Below are 21,828 nucleotides of genomic sequence, written 5' to 3' on the forward strand. Positions count from 1 at the left end.
ATCCTCTTTCCAATTCAAAATGAAAAGATTCTTCACCCTTCCTGTTAAAGCGACATATTCCGTAGGCGAGTGTTGTTATAATAAATCATCCAGAAATAAACTTGTCAAGGGTATTAAAAAAACTCAAATGAAATACAACATAAGGGTGAAAAGCACCCTTTCCACTTAAGAAAAAAAAAAATTAAAAAACACTTTAAAAAAGCTCATTCCATTTCTAACGAAATACTATGAAAATAAATTCACTGTCAAACAGAAGTAATAAAATTCTTCAAGGGTTCATAAAAAAATTCAATCAGTAATTCTGCCGTCTAGGTTTTCCCTTAGGCAGTTCTTTTTTCCCGTTTTTCCATCTTCCTCCTGAAGGCCTCTATGACAAACTCCAAGGTATCAGAGACCTAGATCGATTCTTCTGATCCTCTTAAGTAAATCATGGAGGATCTCCTGCTGACGGTATCAGATGACACCGGCTCAGATGGTGCGGTATGTAGATCATCAGAGTCAAGACTCGATGTACTTCCCTCTAGAGCTTGTGAAGCGGCTGAAATACTCGCCCTCTCGTTAAAAGGCCTCCGTGCTTTCGGAGGCTCCTTTACTGTTTTTTTAGAAATCTTTTTTTTTTCAAAAATCCTTTCCTTCTGGTTTCCCAGATTGCTGAGTGGGGATTTTTTCGATCTGTATTTTAGCTTTAGTCTTCATCATTTTCGCTTCGCTTTCCTTCGCCTTTTGACTGGTCAGAATTGTGGGGGGAAGCCTCAGTCGGAGTTTATAAAACAGATAATGGATGATATGAACTGTTATTCTTACTGGGAAGAGAAGGGCTGATAAGCGAAAAGAGTGGTGAGCTGTTGTCAACGAGCCTTATTTTTTTTTTTGTCTTCAGTCATTTGACTGGTTTGATGCAGCTCTCCAAGATTCCCTATCTAGTGCTAGTCGTTTCATTTCATTATACCCTCTACATCCTACATCCCCAACAATTTGTTTTACATATTCCAAACGTGGCCTGCCTACACAATTTTTCCCTTCTACCTGTCCTTCCAATATTAAAGCGACTATTCCAGGATGCCTTAGTATGGGCCTATAAGTCTGTCTCTTCTTTTAACTATATTTTTCCAAATGCTTCTTTCTTCATCTATTTAACGAGCCTAACGGTTGTTAACCAAAGAAGATCTTTTAAACAACTATTTAACTCAACAACCAAAAACGGGGAGAAGGTTAATTCTTTTGAAGATAGTTTCGAATGTTTTGAATTTTAATATAAAATTTGGAATATTTCTATTATGTGATCCTGGATTTTGAACACTTAAAAAAAAACTACAATAAAAGGCTATGTATATATACTAATTTTTACCGTCTTTGAAGAAAAACAGGAAATATCAGTTTTTTTTTGTTGTTAATAACGTAAACTATCCATTTTTATGTAACTTCCATTCACATAGCTTAGTTGCCAAATGTCAATTTTTACAATAAATTCAATGACAAAAACATGCATTGTCAAAATGAATGATAAAAATCTACATTTTTATTAAAATTGGCTACATGTTACAGATATTAAATTAATTTAAATTTTATCATTAGATACGTGTTCATGGACTTAAGCAACTTCATCGTTTAAAAAAACAATAACGTTCTTATAAGAAGATATTAAAAATGACAGTAGTAAGCAGTAGTCAAATTGTTATTCTGATCATTATTCACAAGTAAATATTTAGAAACACTTTTTCACTAAAAAACAGACTTGGAGGAGAAATTTCTCTGTGAAATAATAAATATTTATTTTTTACTTTATATAAAGAATAATTTTCATAAGAATACTGCTTGTGAAGGATTTAAAGTAACCAGTGATAATGAAATATGACAGAAAAGATTTAAGATGTAAGGGATTCAAGGATATAATTTTTATACTCCAGCTTTTATTTTATTCAATTTGTCTTGTAATTAGACTTTTACTGGAAATAATAACAAGAATTATTTCAATTTTTTTTTTTTTTTTAATTGTAGAGGGCCAGCTAATGGTGTAATAAGTATAGAAAAATGTAATGCAATTGTAAGAAAATATATTAAAAGTCAAAATGTTTACTTACCGACTGAATTAAGCGATATTAAACTGACTGCATTCTCAAATTTTTACGGTTTAGCTACTGAAGCTGGTATCTTTGAAAGTAAGTAATAATTTTTTTTATAATTTTAAATGTGATCTCATAGTTACATAATAATTATTATTTCATAAATATTATAATAGGGATGAAAAATAAATTACATCATTTAAGGTAAACTTTGACACTTATTAACATGTAACAACTGAACATTAATATGTTACAAAAAAAATATAGAACAAAATCAATAAAAGAACAATAACAGTGACCAAAAAAAATTGCTTTTTATGCAAATTGCACCCATTTTGAGGTAAGTGGGTTCTCCATTATTTAATAACCAAAAACAAAATTTGTAACATCATCAGACAAACCTGACAATAAAAATCCACCCACTTATGAACACAAAACCCAAGTGTTTATAAATTAAACTAGAATGATTACATCAAATATTAAAATAGGGAGACTAGATTAACATTTACTCACAGTCATGAACATATTCAACCGGTCATTGATTATTTATTATTTATATATTTTCATAAATAATTTTTAGGTAATTTCCAAATAACTGTGACCTGTTACATCGAGAGAGTTCCTGATGCATGCAAAAGTTGGCCTTGAACCTACTAACAAATACCACATATGAATTTTGAAAATTGGATTTTTTTTAACAGAAATATTATAACAGTGCCCCGTTGCACCTCCCAAAACAGTGGCCCAGGGCCAATCAATGATGATAATTGGTCTAGCCTCTCATGAAGTGTTTGCATATCTCACCACTTTAGCCTCACATGCAGTCCCCACAGGAAGCCTATTAAACAGAAATTTTTTTAATTTATTTAATATTATTTTATTTGAACTTAATTTTATTATTTTTTAATATTATTCATTCGATTGGTTCAAATAATTCAGTTCAAACAGCTCCCACAGTGATATATTCTCAAAGTTCACAGTTCATTAATTCAATTCATTAAAGTTTGTACTTCAACCAGCAAATCTCCACCATTACAAATATATATATATATATATTTTTTTTTTTTTATTTCTGAGATGAAATATATCTAAAAACATTCTCAGTTATGCCAAGAAACATGGGTAAAAATTTAGTTGCGTTTGATCAGGTAGTATTTTTGTTTATCCCAAACAAACAAAACCCTTTTCCTCTTAATGTAATATTATTGATTGTTGATCTTTTTTTTTGTTTTTCTTTACTTTGAAATCTTTACTAAAAAAGTAAATTTACCATATGATTAATATGAGTATTTGTCCATTTCTACATGATAATTCCAGTTATCTAATTGTTATAACTTTTTTTATACAGCATTATCTCATTCCCATCAGTCAGATTTAATGATATGCTTAATCAGACTAGAATTTAATGGAGTCCTATAATATTTGGGTAATTTTCCACTTTACATATCATCTTGAATCTTTTCTGTTTATACGCAGCATTTTTATAGCTGTCCTATCTTACTTTTTGAACAAAATTGTTTGCTCTATTATGCAATTGGACATACATTTTGACAATAACAGATTCTTTTCTTCATAATTTAATTTTTGTGACTGTATAATAATGTTGATATTTTTTATGAAACAATATCATAGAATTCATACCTCCTTAGTAAATATTGCATATCAAAATATGAAAAATTATACTTTACTGTATAACTACATATTTAACTACACTGATACACTAATACTGTAGAAATCATATGAAGAATTTTTGAGATAGGCATAATGTAAATTGGATGGCTAACATTCTGGTATTTTAATACTTTTGGTTCTTAGAAGTTACACAAACAGTTGTTTCTTTAGTCTGTACATCCAAAGAAACTCAACGTTATGGTTTAGCGGTGAACTCATCATCGCAAATCAGCTGATTTCAAAGTCGAGAGTTCTAAATCCTAGTAAAGACAGATATGTTTATATGGATTTGAATACTAGATTGAGTATACCAATGTTCTTTGGTGGTTGGATTTCAATTAACCATGCATCTCAGGAATGGTTGACCTGAGACTGTACAAGACTACACTTCATTTACATTCATACATATTATCTTTTGAACGGTGGTTCCAGAGGCTAAACAGGAAAATAAAAAAATCTGTACATTTAAAGAATAAGTACTATTGGACTAACAGTAACAAGGAATAGTATATGAATACTGTTTCAGGTTGAGTAGGGGTTTGGGCTGCCAAAGGGATTCAGATAGAAGCCGTTTTATTATACATAAGATATTACTCTCTCTGCAATTAGATAAAAATATTTTCACTCAATGAACTCACTACCCATATATCTGAAAGACAACCTAAATCTGTGATATTCCAGTTTTGTGGCCTAACAACTGTAATTCTTTCTGAATAAAATTTTTTATTATGATATTCCATTTCAGCAGGGATTTCAAGTTTTAATGTTTTGACAGAAGTTATTTTAAATGAATCAAGCAGAGCAGTGGTTAGCAGGATCAAAGTAAGAATGTAAATTATAGTTTGATATACTCTACTATTGCTTTCATTTATTGGTTGTTACAGTTATATGGAAAGAAATTAATACTATTCATTTTGTTTGGTCACTAAGACTACAAAGATTAAGAACAGAAAATTTGACAGTAGTTACTGGGTTGTTGACTAAGACAGCACTAAGGGTTTGCGAGGATAGGAAGGCACACAAGAGACTGAATTCAACAATGCCCTTTTATACTTGGAAAAATCTGCATTTTAGTCTGGCAAATCACTTGTTATGATTCTAGGGTTAAAAATAATGTAACTTTTATTTATATCAAGAATAATAAGAAAAACCTACAATGATTCTCCTGTCAAAAAACAATAATATAAGAGATAACTGCCTGTTGGCTAAATTATTTCATAACAGAAATAAGAAAATATTATTCTAAAATACATTACAAACTTAAGTTTTAAAGTATAAAATTTCATAATATTAGTAGACTGCGATTTGTATCTATTTATTTTAAGATATCTAGATGAAAAAACAATAAAAGTTTGAATTTTAGTACCCATACTGTACCGTACCAAAAAATATAACAATTTTTAATTTGACTACAAGACTTTTACACTGATGGTGAAATTTATAAAACGTAACCTAAATCTTAGCAAGCTATATTCTAAATTAGACTTCTTTAAAATCTCTGAAGTAAAAAAAGTGAGCTTAGATTCCTAACATTTTTATCAACTTTCACCTTCAACTAAAATTTACTTAAGTAATTAAAAAGAAGTTTTATAAAGTTGATAAACAAAAAATTGTATCAATATTGTGATAAAATTCAAACTTGATTTCAGTAGTAACAAAAATAAAAAAAAGTAAACGTATAAAAGCAAATTGAAAAAATAGTAATGAATTATCAAAAATTATTTCTTAGTTTATAAACTGCAATTTAAATAAAAATTAAGTCATTAATTTAACGGTTAAAATAATATGGTGTTGGTAATAATAAATTCTAAAAACTGTGTATAAATATTTTCAGGAAGCTGTACTCAGATTATCTTGCAATTTACAAATTAGGATGTCTAGTTTTACTTTCTGAAGAATAAGCATTGTACGAATTTGAATTTGATTTTAGTCCAATTTTGATTTTAGTCTCATAGTTTGATTTTAGTCCAAGTTATCTGAATGTTTATTTGATACTTAAATTTGATAATTTAATTACTATTGATTTTCAGAATCAGTTAAGATGGCTGAAACAACTGTAGGTGCTTATCAGACTGCTGCTTCAGAAGGTAGGTAACTATGATATTTAATTATCATTTTTAAAATAAAATGTTTACTTCATAATATTTATGTATATATGTATGTAACTTTAAATCTATGAACCCCAAGAGAGAGATGCTTACTATAAGAAGCAGATCCAGCCATTTTCCAAACCATCTATATTGAATGTTGAGTACCAGTAGCTATGTTTTTTTTAAAATATGCTTTGCCATTTGGTTGTAATAAATAAGATACACACTTTGAATGTGTTGCTTGAAGGCAGAAAGACTCTCCAATTGAAATTAGTATTAGCATACACATGAACTAAACTTAGTCTTGTCAGCCTGTTGTCACTGAAAAGTTTGGCTTATCAGGTTAGACAGATGCACCAAGATGCCAGTTTGAAAAAAAACCACTGTACAGTAATTATTAAGTAAAGAAAGCTAATTCCCATTACCTATTTTCCCAAAATGAATTCAGTATCCGCATGGAAAACACTTGAAAAGAGGTTTAATGTTCATATTTAGCATAAAATCTATCAAACAGTATGAAACGAAGGACCAAATTTGCTCTGAGTTATTTTAACTGAGTTATTTTAATCTTAACTTCATTAAATTTTAATATATGAGGCCTTACAATTTTTAGTCATGAACACGTGCTTCACTAAGGCTTAGTAGACCACATTCATTCTTAAACGTTTTTACTATAACTTAGTTATAAGGTTAGTAAACAAGTTAGTTTTTTCTTTTCTTTCTTTTTTAAGATGTTTTCCAACAATTTAATGTAAGTGAGAGTGCTTAAGAGCATTGTCATCTCAGGAAAATCACAAAGAAAGTAACAGAAGTCCAGGATGCTAATTATTGAACCCATAAGTAATAAAAAAGTAAGAAACTTTTCCAGAGTGAAGCCACTATATTTTAAGATTTCCTTCACCATATAACTCTTATCTGTTCTAACTTCCTCCATTTTGCCAACTTACATTAAAAAGTTTCAAAATTACCAATTTACCATTACGCATTATCGAATGCACCAGTTACATCCAGAAAAATACTCAAAATATGAATGATGATCAGAACTAACCTCAATGAATATATTATTAACTCTTTGTTCCATGAATACCATGTAAAAACTACATTAAATGTTTTGTGAATTCATTTTCAATATCTTTTTTTTGGTGTAAAATAACTTTGTTAAATGGGTAATAGACAAAACTTGTTTAAAATTTGATTCTGAATAAAATGGTATGCATAAATTCACAAAAAGTAAACACTGACATAAAAATTTACAAAATTTTTGAAAAACAAAACTTATAAAGATGTGTCATCAAAAATGACAATATTTACAAATTACAATGTTTTTTTTATGGTTTAATTAGAGACAGTTTTACTTCATTGCAATCTTTTTGAGTGTCAGTATTTTATAGTAACAGATGATTCAAAAATGACTTCACAAATTTAAAATGATATAAAAATTTATTGAGATAATTTATATGTTTAGATAACTTGATCAAGGTCTCATTACATAGCAAAGCACATCAAGCTTTTGATTCACATAGTTCATTAGTACCAAATTTGACCACCAGCACCGTCACCTGTGTTGTTAAAAATGGATACATTTAGTGGTGTGGATCATGCTCGCTATGTGTTTTGGTTTTATGATTTGCAGTCAGCAGCTGAAGTTCAACAAAATTTTCTTAGAGAGTATGGTAGGGAGCCTCCTAGTAGGCATACAGTTTATTCTTGGCACTAAACCTTTGTTGAGAAAGGTCATTCTGTTAAACATTCTAAATCACCAGGAAAACCACTTTTTCCCGAAGCTGCTGCGGAACAACTCAGAGAAAACTTTCCACATAGTTTGAAGAGCTCAACTTGATGTGCGTCACATGAAACTGGTATTCTAAAAATGACTCGCTTGTATTACATAAACAATTGCACTTGAAGCAGTACAAACTACTTATGGTTCAACATGTTACAGATGACAACAAAACTGCTCAGCTGCAGTTTCGAGTGGAAATGATGGATAGAATCGTAAACGACACATTTTTAGTGATGAATCAAATTTCACATTAATGGCAAGGTGAACATTAATGGGTAGCAAAAACCTTCATAAACTTTGCTACATATACATGATAGATCTAAGGACAATATTTTTCATGCTCTAATCATACAAAGACTGTTCTTCTTCCAGGAGGGAACCGTAAGTGAGAGTTTGTTTGGGCATACTTCAAAATTTTCTAATTCCTCAGTTAGATGATGATGATGATGATCAAGATGGGGACCATTACTAACTGCAAGATGAAGCACCACCTCACTACAGCCTAGAGGTTCAAGATTTTCTTGATTCTCAACTCCCAGGTTGGTGGATTGGTCATGAATGTCCAATTGCACAGCCATCTCACTCCCACATTTGACTCTGTTAAATTTTTCCTTTTGGAATTTCATTAAAGATCGGGTTTATGTACCGCTTTTGCCTGCTAATCTTGTTGAACTAAGATTTGAAATTAACGCCACAGCTGCAAAGGTAAAGCCTGACTTTTTGTCTACAGTTTAATATGAAATGACTTCAGGTGCGATATAACTCACATTACAAGTGGAAGCCAGATCAAACCAAAGTGAAAGTTGGGTGAGAAATTTGGTGTATTTTTCTATGAAATGTGATCTCCACCAAATCTGTTAGTTATTTCAATGGATTTTTATATCTTTTTAAAGTAGTCCTTTTTGAATCACTCATTTATCTACCACACCTCTGATAATGAACCTCTAATTGACCAAACTTTGTAATTTTAAATTGATCGGTTTTAGACTTGAAAATGTTTCTAAAGCTCTTTAAATTGCTGAATTATAAAGTCCGTTTAGTGAATAATTCTAAACTAAAAACTAATATTCTACAGGGCATTAACTGAAGATCTTCTGGAATAAATATGAAAAAGATTCCTGTTTGCTTAATATGAGTTAAGAATATGATTTAAGTTTATAACTTAAATCGAATTATTGTTTCTTCGAACAAATTTTTTTAAAATAAATAACAATTTTTGAATAACATTTTTTAAATTTAACTTAACAAGAAATCTTTTTACCAGTTTATAATTCTTTCTTAAGAGATAAAGTGGAAAGTTAAATAATTATCACTACAGAAATGTAGTTACAATTGTCTTACTAGAGGTGTACCTTTTAAATAACATTAAAAATGAACGTAGATTCGCTACAAAATGCAAAACTTTTATTTCATGGAAAAGTTAAAGTTTTAAAATTCAAGGTAACATACTTCTTGATTTATTACATGACTACCCAAAAAGGGGTGTAATGTATTTAGGATTTATGCATGTTTGTTCCACCGTAGCAACTCAGCCGCTGAACTGATTTAGATGTATGATTGGAATCCTTACATTATGCAGGATTATCAAAGGCTATATATATATATGTATATATATATATATATATATATATATATATATATATATATATATATATATATATATATATATACATATATATGTTTAAATAAATTTAAAAAAAATTGAAAAAGAATTATACTATATATGTACAAAATCCTCCTCTATGAATCATGAGACCTTGCCGTTGGTGAGGGGGCTTGAGTGCTCAGGGATACAGAGTAGCTGGACCGAAGGTGCAACCATATCGGAGAGGTATCTGTTGAGAGCCAGACTAAGGAATGATTCCTGAAAGAGGGCAGCAGCTCTTTCAGTAGTTGTTAGGGGCGTGAGTCAGAATGACTTTAACGGCCATATCAACATCACTCAGTCCTCTGAGTACTGCGCAGCTGAAAGCAATGGAAAACTACAGCTGCTTTTTTTCCAAGAAAATGTAGCTCTCTGCATTTTCACATAGCAATAATGTAGGCGTCTTCCTTGGTAAAATATTCCGGAGGTAAAATAGTCCCCCGTTCGGATCTCCGGGTGGGGACTACTAAGGAAGGGGTCACCAGAAAATTAAAAAATAACATTCTACGAGTCGGAGCGTGGAATGTTAGAAGCTTAAAAAAGGTTGGTAGGCTGGAAAATTTAAAAAGGGAAATGGATAGGATAAATGTGGATATAAAAGGAATTAGTGAGGTTCGGTGGGAAGAGGAAGGCGACTTTTGGTCAGGTGATTTTAGAGTAATTAACTCAGCGTCAAATAATGGGCAGGCAGGAGTAGGTTTCGTGATGAATAAGAAGATAGGGAGGAGAGTGGAGTATTTCAAAACGCATAGCGATAGAATCATTGTAATAAGGATAAAATCAAAACCTAAACCGACAACGATTGTTAACGTCTATATGCCTACAAGCGCCCATGATGATGATGAGGTAGAGTGTGTATACGAAGAGATTGATGAAGCAATTAAACACGTAAAAGGAGATGAAAATTTAATAATAGTTGGAGATTGGAATGCAAGCATTGGAAAAGGCAAGGAAGGAAATATAGTGGGTGAATACGGGCTGGGCAAAAGGAATGAAAGAGGGGACCGACTTATAGAGTTTTGCACAAAGTATAATTTAGTAATTGCCAACAATTTAGAGTTGACCACAAAATCCTCAAAAAAAAAGAACAATGTTTGAATGCAATGTCTTTTTTTCTGACTCGTGTTTTTATTTTTTTAATATCTAGCTTTTGTTTAATAATTCTGCTGATTGATTCATTTATCTATGAAACTATTCTTTAATGAAATAAATCTACAAATAGTAGCTGAAACAAAAGTAGAAACAAAATCTGAATGGATACCACATGACTTCCTTGCAAGACTATTGAATTACATATACACATTTTTTTTTACAATAAGAGGTTAATTATTTATAAATTAATGTATTAAAATTACAAAAAAAAAAAGGAATTGAAATCTGATTCGAACCGATGTGCCTTCCCCTTCTAAGATCCAAATATTTTATTAATTAACTTAATCAATGAAAATAAGTACCAATTATGATATATCATTGAAAAGTTCTCAATGAGGGCTTATTACTTCAGAAAAAGTTCAAAATCCAAATTTGTTCGGATTCTGGGCTTTTTTTTTGGATACTTTTGGTTCAGTCGGTTGCAATCAAAAAGGGAGGTCCACAACTAGATATTATAACAGTCCTAAATCCAGAATTTCAACATCTTAGGCTAATCGTTTTTGAGTTATGCGAGATACATACGTTCGTACAGATCTCACGCCGAAACTAGTGAAAATGGATTCAGGGATTGGCCATCCCTGAATCCATTTCCGTTGAAATCTGAAAACCGAAATTATTCGCGATCACAATACTTGCTTTACTTCGTACAAGGAAGTAAAAGGTAAAAATTAATAATAATAATAATGCCCTGAGGTAGATAATCCCCACGTCCGGAACAGAACATCTACGTTCCACGTCCAGGGCGGTAACAGCTGTACTTACGTACTATACATATAGCTGGCTAACGGGGCTCCGAGTAAATTCCTCGGATATATTACTTTTTTTGACCTGTTTCCATCTTCAGGTCACCAGATGGATTGGATTTTTCGGCCACCTGCAGGATATGAACAATTAAACGATTAGGAAGTGGACACATACCATATTTAGAGCTGGCGATGTGGCGGCCAGGGTATTGCAGGTGTAATGGAGACCCTTCCGTTGCCCACATGCCCCCTGCGATGGCAAGCATGTAGCAATGGTTCCCATGTGCATGGGAGCTCTGAAAGCTTCGGTGAGTAGAAGCCTGGAGTCAGTGCAGAGATTGCGCATCCGCTCTCTGCCAGGACATATGCCGGTTCCACCGGAGTACCGGATCGGACCTCTAAGTTTAGTAGCCCTGGAGTGGGGGTGTACCCCGGCGGCTAGCCTTCCTACAGAAGGGATAAACTTACATGGATATACTTGAACAAACAAACGTGGCAGAGGGTGCACGTAAACCCCCTCGTTTAGAAACCTCCGATTCGCCACAAGCAAAGAGGAAAAAAGCAAGGAGTCAGATAAGATAAGAAAAGATGCTGATAGAATCAGTAAAGACTTACGGAAAAGTTTATTTGGCTATAATGTACCCAAGCCAAGATTTTTAATTATTACGAAGGAGAATGGAAACTTTCAAAAGGCTAGTCCATTCTTAATCGTTAGAGAGATTACTAATTGCGCTGGTGGTCCTGTTAAAGAAATCCAGAATACTTTTAATGGATTACATGTCGAAGCTATCAACGAGAGTCAAAGCCAGAAAGTCCAGGCATTGAAGATGATCGATGAATTTGCGGTATCTGTGCAACCGCATAGCACCCTTAACACATCCAGAGGAGTTGTTTGCCGCGATCTTTTAAATTGTACAGAAGAAGAAATAGTACAGGAAATGTCGAGTCAAGGAGTGATTCAGTATCCCAGACTAACAATGAGAAGAAATGGTGAGGTTCTTCCGTCGGCCTCGCATGTATTGACATTTAATAGGCCTAGCCTTCCTGAAAAGGTACGTGCTGGCATACATCGGCTTGATATACGTGCATTCATTCCGCAGCCTATGCGATGTTTCAAGTGTCAACGTTTCGGACACACTACAGCCAGATGTGAAGCGCAGGAAATATGTATATGTGGAATGAAAACACATGAGGGTGATCCATGTAAAGACCCTCCAATCTGTATTAATTGTAAAGGGCACCACAACTGTCGTTCAAGGTACTGCCCTATATATAAATTGGAAACGGCCATTCAGAAAGTTTAAACGCTTCAAAAAATTAGTTACCTTGAAGCGAAGAAAATTGTCAACTCACGAACACCTCGACCATCGACTACATATGCAGAAGGAACTGCTGCTCCTTCCACATCTAAAATTAATGTGGAGTAGTTGCTTAATACGATGGCACCGAGTCTTGCGACAATGATAGAAAGAATCATTGATTCAAAGATTGAGTCGACTCATCGGACAGAACAAAGTAAACATGAGAAGGCTCATTCCCGGACTGACGTCGTTGACATAAATCACGTACCAGCGAAGCTTAAAAAACCGACAAAACCTGCGATTATAACGCCATCAATTGACGTAATGAAGAAAAATCTTGATCTATCCGGAAAAGGAAAAAATATCACTCCTTCTTTTAATCAGAAGGCTAAGGAAATTGTGCCAAAAGTACAGGATAAATCTGAGTCTACCGGAATGGAGATGCAAGTCATTATTGAGAAAGCACCAGACACAGATGATATTAAAACAGTACCTATAGAGCCTCCAAAAGTTCAGAGAGCAGCTACGGTGAGAGCGACTATATCAGCCGGCCCTATCACAGCCTTAGAGATTGAATCCAGTTCATCAGCCGCCGAAAATGCATCGCTTGCGAGTTTAGATTCAATAGCAACGATGCTAACTGCACCAACGAAGCTTTCATCACCTGATGTAAGCCGGCGAACGTCATTGGTATCAGAAAGAGAAGAAGATGCCATGTCCGAGGCCTCAGACACACTTTCATCAGAAGCAGAGTCCGTTCGAAGGATGGAAAAACGGTGCAAGAAAGGATGGCCGAAAGGAAAGCCTAGACGGTAAATATTGGATTCGAAAGTTGATTAGAATATGAAATTATGAACCCTTTTTTTTTAAGTGGGGCGGGGCTAATGACCAAAGTAGTCTACGCTCCTAAAAACCTAAAAATAAATAAAAAGTAATATAATAGACCCAAACATTTTACAAACATAACATTACTGTCTTATTAACGTACGAATTACGAATTAATTTAATTCTTGACGTCCAACTATTATGAACATAACAGTTTAATTTAAAAACGATTATTGATCTGAATTTAAATTAACATCTTTTAGAAAATACCTGAAGATGGAATAACAGCACCGAAAGCACTAGTGTAAAATACCGATTTACACTTTTTAAATTGTTGGTAAGTAAATTTAATTTATACAAGCAAAAAGTATTTACACATAATAATTTTGTTTTAGCTTGTAAACATCTGAACGAACATTATCCATTTTTGTGCATGGATCTAACTATCATATATTTTCTTTTGGTTGATGGATACGGTTTGAGGCCCGACAAAAAAATTACTGTAAGTTTTTTTAATTTTTTTATTATGTACAGTGATAAGCTTAATTATTGTTATTTGTTATCGTTTAATTGGAGATAACTTTTTGTTAATAACTGTTCAAAAATATTTTAATACTTATGAACAAATTATTTTAATATTTCAAACTGATTAGAATATTTGTATGCTTATTTATAAATGTAAACTTTTCGTGACTGCAATAAAATAAATTTTTAAATAAAATATTTAATAACCTATTTCAAATTTTTTTCCCTCAACTTTATAACACATTCAGTAATTGATTGCATTTATTTTCCCTCTGGCATTAGCTATAATACTGAAGAAAATTTATTTATTATTTTTTTAATTACATGATATGCATTTAGAAATTTTTTCAAAAAGTATGTTCAGTTTTATACGTCTGTTCATCTCTTACATAAAAGAGAATGTCCTGACTGATTCACTGGCTAATAATCAACGTATAACCAAAACTATTATAGGTAGAGACTTGAAATTTTCAGAGTACCTTCGTATCTTTAAGTAGGCGTGCACTAAGAAAGGATTTTGCGAAATTTTTATTTTAAGGGGTTCAAATCGATAAAAAAATAAATTTCGTGTTAACAGCGCTATCTGTTGGACGTAAAAGCAACATACGCTAAACTAAATATTTTACGATTCCATTGCAATGTTTTCGATATGTGTGTCCGCTATAGACTAAAAAACTACTGGACCGATTTACGCGCGGGGAAGAAGGGAGAAAGGGAAAAATCGAAAAAGGTAAAAGGGAAGAAGGATAAAATGGAAAAACAGGGGAGAAGAAAAGAGGAAAGAGGAAGGGGGAAAGGGAAATGGGGGAAGAGAAAGGGTAATAAGGGAAAGAGAAACGGGAGAAGGAAAGGGAAACGGGAAGGGAATCGGGAAGGGAGAGCGAAGCGAGCCGACACCCTCTGATCGTGACGGGAAACGCAAGGAACAATAGAGCACGGGCGAAGCCGCGATAGGGATGCTAGATTTGGGATTGTAATACCGATAGCGATGAAACTTTGGGGAATGGTTGGACGCATACCAGGGAAGATTTCTGAATTAGTTTGGACCCGCTAAGTGGCGCTGGCGTCGAGATATTTCGAAAAATTATATTTATGGTCCGATTTGCCTCATATTCAGAATACATGTTACTTATATGGAAAGACCTATCTCTGCAAAAAAGAACCCGCTAGATGGCACTGGGATTGAGATATTTAGAAAAATTATATTTATGGAACGATTTGGTTCATATTCAGAATATGAATATTAGTTACGTGAAAAGAAATATTTTTGCAAAAACTATACACGCTAGATGAGGCCGGTGTCGAGATATTTACGAAACAAACAAACAAGTATACAAACAGACTTTTTTATTCTATATATACGAGGTCCGACAATAAAGTAATGAGACTGATGTGAAAAAAAATGCTGCTTACCGTTTTAGTCATGTTTAGTGTTGTCTCCTTCGAAGTAGTTCCCCTCTGATTGCACACACTTATTCCAGCGCTTCTACCATTGATGGTAACATTTCTGGAACTCATCTTCTGTAATATCCTCCAAGACCCTCGTCACAACTTTTTGGACATCTTCTGTTGTTTGAATGGTGGCTTGGATGAAATGGTGTCCCTTGACCGTCATTTTGACTCTAGGAAATAGAAAAAATGTCGCACGGAGCGATATCTGGTGAATAAGGTGGCTGTGGTAGTACTGAAATTTGTTTTGAGGTTAAAAATTGCTGTACTGACAGAGCAGTGTGGGATAGCGCATTATCGTGATGCAGAATCCAATTATCAGCAATGTCGGCACGAACACGAAGAACTCGTTTACGAAGTCTTTCTAAAATTTCTTTGTAGAAATATCGGTTAACTGTTTGTCCAGGAGGCACCCACTCTTTATGAACAATTCCCTTGGAATCGAAGAAGCACACGAGCATGCATTTCACTTCTGACTTTGACATGCGAGCTTTTTTGGTCTGGGTGATCCCTTTGAGCACCATTGCGAACTTTGGCGTTTTGTCTCTGGATTGTATTGAAAAAACCAACCTTCATCACCAGTGATAACACGGCTCAACAAATCTGGATTGATTTTTGTTTGCTCTAACAGATCGGCTGCCACATTTTCCATGTTTCTCACTGTTGTTGTGTGAGATTTTTGGGGACCATTTTTGCTCAAATCTTTTTCATACCAAGATCTTCAGTTAATATTAGACGAACAGTTTCTCGATCGATGTCGAGTTATTTTGCAATCATTTTCACAGATAATCTTCGATCAGATCGTACGATTTCACGCACCCTGGTCAAGTTGACATCTGTCCGTGAGGTTGATGGTCGTCCACTGCGGTCTTCATCTTCAACATTCGTTCTGCCTTCACTAAAAATTTTACGCCACCGAAAAACTTGAGCTCTCGACATAACTTCCTCTCCAAAAGCCTTCTGAAGCTTACCGTAAGTTGTCGTCGCGTTTTCACCCCATTTAACGCAAAAACAAATGGCATACCGTTGCGAAATATTTTGCGGTTTCATTTCTGTGACGGGAGACACAAACACGTATTCACTTATTACAGCACAACTCACGACTGAGCAGTTGCATCAATGTGCCGCTTGGACTAGAAGTAGCTTATAGACCAAGGTAAAAGATGGTGTGCCTACGCAAGCTGCAGGGTTGCCACATCTTGCAAAGAAAAATCAGTCTCTTTACTTTATTGTCGCACCTCGGGTGTATATATATATATATATATATATAAAATGCATGTTCGTATGTGTGTCCGCTAAAGACCAAAAAACTAATGAGCCGATTTACGCACGGACAAAAGGGAAAAAGGGGAAAATGGAAAACGGAGTTAAGGTGGAAAGGGAAAAAGGGAAATGGTAAAAAGGAAGCTGGGAGAGGGGCGAGGGAGGAGGGTGAAAGGGAGAAGTTGGAAAGGGAAAAGGGTAAGGAGAATAAGTGAAAGGTAAAATTTGTGAAGTTCAGTTTTTAATTTTTTTATCAAATTTTCAAAGTGTGTTCATTTAAACTCTCTCTCTCTCTCTCTCTCTCTCTCTCTCTATATATATATATATATATATATATATAGCAATAGCGAAGCATTGCTGGGTCTGCTAGTTTATAAATAAAAATTGTTTACTCAAAAATATTGTTTTTATATTTTCATTAAATCCTGATGAAACTGTAAATAATTTTTTTTTTATTGAAGTTGTACGATAAATAATGAATTCAACGAATTGTTTCCCATCGCTTAAAAAAATAAAAACCATAACACTTACGTGGACACCATAAGACTTCCTTGTACGCCTATTAAATTACATATTTAATTAATTTTTTTAAAGTTTTTTACTTTTTCTTATTCAATAATTGTTTATTGTAAAACATTTTTTACAATCAGAAGTTAATTATTATTAATAAATAAATATATTTAAATTTTTAAAAAAATGTTCAAAAAAAAAGGAGATGAAGTCTGGTTTGAACTGATTTCCCTAAGATCCAAATATTTCATTAATTAAAATTTTTTATTTGGCTATAAATCTGAAAGCAATGAAAATAAATACCCCTTATGATATATCGTTTAAAATCTCTCAATGAGGGCTTATTATTGCAATTAAGAAAATGTCCAAAATCCAAATATTATGGACTTTTTTGGACACTTTTGGTTTAATCGATTGCAATCAAAAGGGGAGGTGCACAACAGTCGTAAATCCAAAATTTCAACATCCTATGGGTAATCATTTTTGAGTTATGCGATATACGTACATACGTATGTACGTACAGACTTCACGCGGAAACTAGTCAAAATGGTTTCAGGGATGGTCAAAATGAATATTTCTGTTGAAATCTGAAAACCGAAATTTTTCGTGATCACAAACAATACTTCCTTTACTTCGTACAAGGAAGTAAAAAAGGAAGATAAGAAAATTGAACAACCTTCCATCTTATACATGAACTGAAATAATCCAATATAGACTGAAAGGTAAAGAAAAAAATTATTCAACATTCCCGTTGCGGCTTCGTCCGCTGTATATGGTTACTTGGTTTTCTCGTCGCGGTCAGGGGATATTTAGCTGGTCACGGCTCTCTTCGTTCACCCTTCCCATCTAGCCAGAGTTCTATACCCTTTGATTCTGCTTTGTTCATTAAATTCATCCTTGTGAAAATAATAATTTATAAATAAAAATTTCAGCCAATTTAACAATTTAGAAAATATATCAGTATATTATAATTTCTCCAAGCAACAGTTTGGTCAGTACATGACCCGAAACTTTGAGTGATCCGGCAATGCTTTACTATTGCTAGATTTGAGTATATATATATATATAGATTAAATGAACACTTGAAAGTTTAATAAAACATTAAAAACTGAAAATTACAGAACTTCACAAATGTTAACCTTTCACTTTACAAAAAGTCAAAATAGCACTACCTATCGGATTTAATTCAAACTACTTTGTAAAGACAGTAGTCGGTTCGAAATACCCCTAACTTTCTTTATTCTGGTTAGATCGAGGATTTCAACAGCTTTAAAATTTTCTCCGGAGAACGCGGACAATTTTGCAAAAACCACGCGTAAATCGGTCCAGTAGTTTTTTAGTCTATAGCACACACATATACGAACCTTTTATATATATAAAAAAGTCTGTTTGTATATTAGTTTCGTAAATATCTCGACACCGACGCCACCTAGCGAGTATAGTTTTTGCAAGACCAGTCGCGGCTTCGCCCGCGTTATATGGTTACTTGCGTTTCCCATCGCGATCAGGGATGTTTAACCAGTCAAGGCTCGCTTTACTTGCCCTTCCCACCTAACCAGGAGGCTCTGCACCCCTTTGTATTCATTAAACTAATAAAAAAAAAAATGAGTAAATAAATAACCTAAAACTTCTTTTACTAAATTTAATATCGAGATATATCGTCTACATCGATTGTATTGTTTATATCGATCGTTGTCTATGTCAATATCGACTTCCTCAGACAGTTATTATGTGATTAAATTTTTCTAAATATCTCAACCCTACCGCCTTCTAACGGGTCCATTTTTTGCAACAAATATTTATTTTCACGTAACTAATATGTGTTTTGAATATGAGCCAAATCGGACCAAAATATATTTTTTTCAAAATATCTCAACCCCCAGCGCCACCTAGCGGGTCCAAACTAATTCATAAACTTTCGCTAGCGTGCGCACAATAACTCACCAGTTTCATAGCAATCGGACGAATGATATAGGTACGCATACGTGACAAACAAATAAACATTAGAAGACGACTGTTGGAAGAGTACAATTTTTCAGTCTTTGTGGAAGAGTTTTATATTCCAATCTTTGTAACCTTTTTATTGGCGTATTTTTTGAGTTTTCTTGCATGTATGGGAGCAAGTTTTTTTTTATTTATACTAAATCTTGAACTTATTGTCAAAAGTTTACTAATAAAATGTTTATAAAAACTACAAGTATGCTAAATTTATTTTCAAAACAAAAATGTAAATAAATAAATTAGTTATATTAATCAATAAACAAATCGGAGAAAAAAAAACATTTAAATAGCCTACAAATGTACGCACGAACTGTATGGAAAATACAACTAATATGTAAACAAAGTTTAGAAACAACCGTTATCTATCTTTCTTCATCTAACACAAATAAAAAAGATTTCATTTCTATTAACATAAACACAGATTAACACGATATAAAACACACACATAACCAACAAAATATAAATTCTCAACATACTGCAGTAAAGTCACATGTATACTGCTCACTAAATCACATCTCCTGCAAAGAGATTATTAAATAAATCTGCTATAAACAGTTCTAGTTGTTCCTAACAGATGGCAGCATCAATCTAACTTAAAATAAACAAAGCAGTATTAATACTGGTTTGCGGTAAATTTAAAAACGTATATTTACCGAATTGCTCTCTGGTTGGTACCTCCTAGAAAAACGGTATATATACGTGATTGCTAATGAAAAGGTACGCGTACATATAAAACAAACTCATATATAACTTTAATAAAGCAAACAGTATTTTTTCTTTATTGAGTAGTAATTAAATTCATTTAATTAACGTAACAAAGTTAATAATTTAAGTATAATAAACTTACTGTAACAAGCTTAATAAAGAATCCTTTTCCAACTTTCCAAATTCATTTGTTAGAAATGAATCTGTTAAAAGACAATTATAATAAAATATTTACAGATTTAGAATTTAAGGTAATATGATGTTATATTTACTTGTATACCTGCTCATGTATTAACAAATATAGAATATGCGTATATAATATGTGTACTCTATATTTTTTTGTTTATGTTTACAGTTGCTGAAAAAAATTAATGAACATGAAGTTAGTTGGACATTAGGTGCCTCCATTGACGTTTTACAAAACGGTTTAGGAAATTAATTAATTTATTAATTAAAATGAGTAATTCTATTTATTATTTATTATAATTTTTTTTTCATTGTAATATATTATACTGCTTGTAATAATAAAAATAATAAAAACAATACAATCACATTTGATTTTCCATCCATAACAATCTCTTCCATTGTACTATAAATGCCATTTTTCCCAAAAAAAGGATGGTGCATGGGTGAAGTGTTGTGAGATCGCCAAATTGGTCTTCTCCTAACACTTCTTCCACTCTCCTCTCAATTCTGTACAGAATTCTAGTTAAGATTTTTGATGCGTGGCTAGTTAAGCTAATTGTTCTATATTCTTCACATTTATCTGCCCCTGCTTTCTTTGGTATCATGACTATAACACTTTTTTTGAAGTCTGACGGAACTTCCCCTTTTTCATAAATATTACACACCAGTTTGTATAATCTATCAATCGCCTCCTCACCTGTACTCTGCAGTAATTCTACAGATATTCCATCTATTCCAGGAGCCTTTCTGTCATTCAAATGTTTTAATGCTCTCTTAAATTCAGATTTCAGTATTGTTTCTCCCCTTTTATCCTCTTCAACTTCATCTTCTTCCTCTATAAAACCATTTTCTAATTTAGTTTCTCCATATAACTCTTCAATATATTCCACCCACCTATCGACTTTGGCTTTCATGTTATAAATCAGTGTACAATTTTTGTTTAACACACACACACACACACACATATATATATATATATATATATAAAAGCCAAATAAGTTAGGAAATTATCCATATTAATAGAAAACTTTCAATGCAATTCAAAAGGTCAACAATCAAACAAACAAAAGCAGAAACATTATACATAAATATAGTACAAACATATAGTACAACAAAATTTATGCTACATAGATGTATGTATTTATATATGTAGCATAAATTTTTTTATTTCATAAAAAATTATAAACCTGATAAGATATATATATTTTTTAAAATTATCTACATAAATATTATTATGCATTCACTCTTGTGTTTATGAGTGTATATAAAAAAAAAAAAACATTAATATTCAACATGACAAACCCAAATAATTTTTTTAAAATACCATCAAATTTTTACAATTATAACCGTGATGATTACTTACAAAAAAATTGTATTAAGAAAATTATTGTAATGCGATAAAAGTTGCAACTAAGGATTATTGTATAATTAAAGTTCTATGTTACATTAGCTTTAATATTTTCATATAATTAAAATTATTTTATGATAATTAGATTTTGAATGTGTTATGAATGAAGTTTTTTGGTTCAATAGATTTGTTGTTTTATTGCAATTAAACATAATTCTATCTCTTAGTATTTTAATTTTTATATGTATATCTAAACTTGCTGTTACAACTCTTGTAAATACTACATCTTTAAATTTTTATTTTTAATTCCTTGTCCTTTTGAGGTCAAGAAAACATTTTTTTTAAATCAACAAATAATTAATCACGCTCTATGAATCATGATACCTTGCTGTTGGTGAGGGGGCTTGAGTGCTCAGTGATACAGAGTAGCTGGGCCGAAGGTGCAACCATATCGGAGAGGTATCTGTTGAGAGCCCGACTAGAGAGCAGACTAAGCTGCTGCCCTCTTTAGGGCAGCAGCCCTATAGGGGGCCCTAAAGGGCGTGAGTCAGGACGACTTAAACGGCCA

At 32.6% G+C, this 21,828-nt stretch overlaps 1 protein-coding gene and 1 long non-coding RNA gene across 2 annotated transcripts in view; one reads left to right on the forward strand and one right to left on the reverse strand.

Moving 5' to 3' along the window:
* LOC142333720 (uncharacterized) overlaps positions 1-19,144 on the reverse strand; it is a 93,071-nt gene extending 73,927 nt beyond the window's left edge. The window contains exon 1 of the long non-coding RNA XR_012758666.1: positions 18,965-19,144. This is a non-coding gene — a long non-coding RNA (uncharacterized LOC142333720). The remainder of the gene's footprint in view (positions 1-18,964) is intronic.
* The window catches only part of LOC142333719 (ectonucleoside triphosphate diphosphohydrolase 5-like), a 65,806-nt gene extending 44,360 nt beyond the window's left edge, over positions 1-21,446 (forward strand). The window contains exons 9-12 of the mRNA XM_075381162.1: positions 1,999-2,159; positions 5,765-5,821; positions 13,669-13,775; positions 20,082-21,446. Of these exons, the coding sequence (XP_075237277.1) occupies positions 1,999-2,159; positions 5,765-5,821; positions 13,669-13,775; positions 20,082-20,165 (409 nt within the window). The 3' untranslated portion in view covers positions 20,166-21,446. The remainder of the gene's footprint in view (positions 1-1,998; positions 2,160-5,764; positions 5,822-13,668; positions 13,776-20,081) is intronic.
* Positions 21,447-21,828: the final 382 nt, after the last annotated feature.

Source organism: Lycorma delicatula, chromosome 13 (genome assembly GCF_047948215.1).
Source record: "Lycorma delicatula isolate Av1 chromosome 13, ASM4794821v1, whole genome shotgun sequence".
Classification (NCBI taxonomy): Eukaryota; Metazoa; Arthropoda; class Insecta; order Hemiptera; family Fulgoridae; genus Lycorma; species Lycorma delicatula.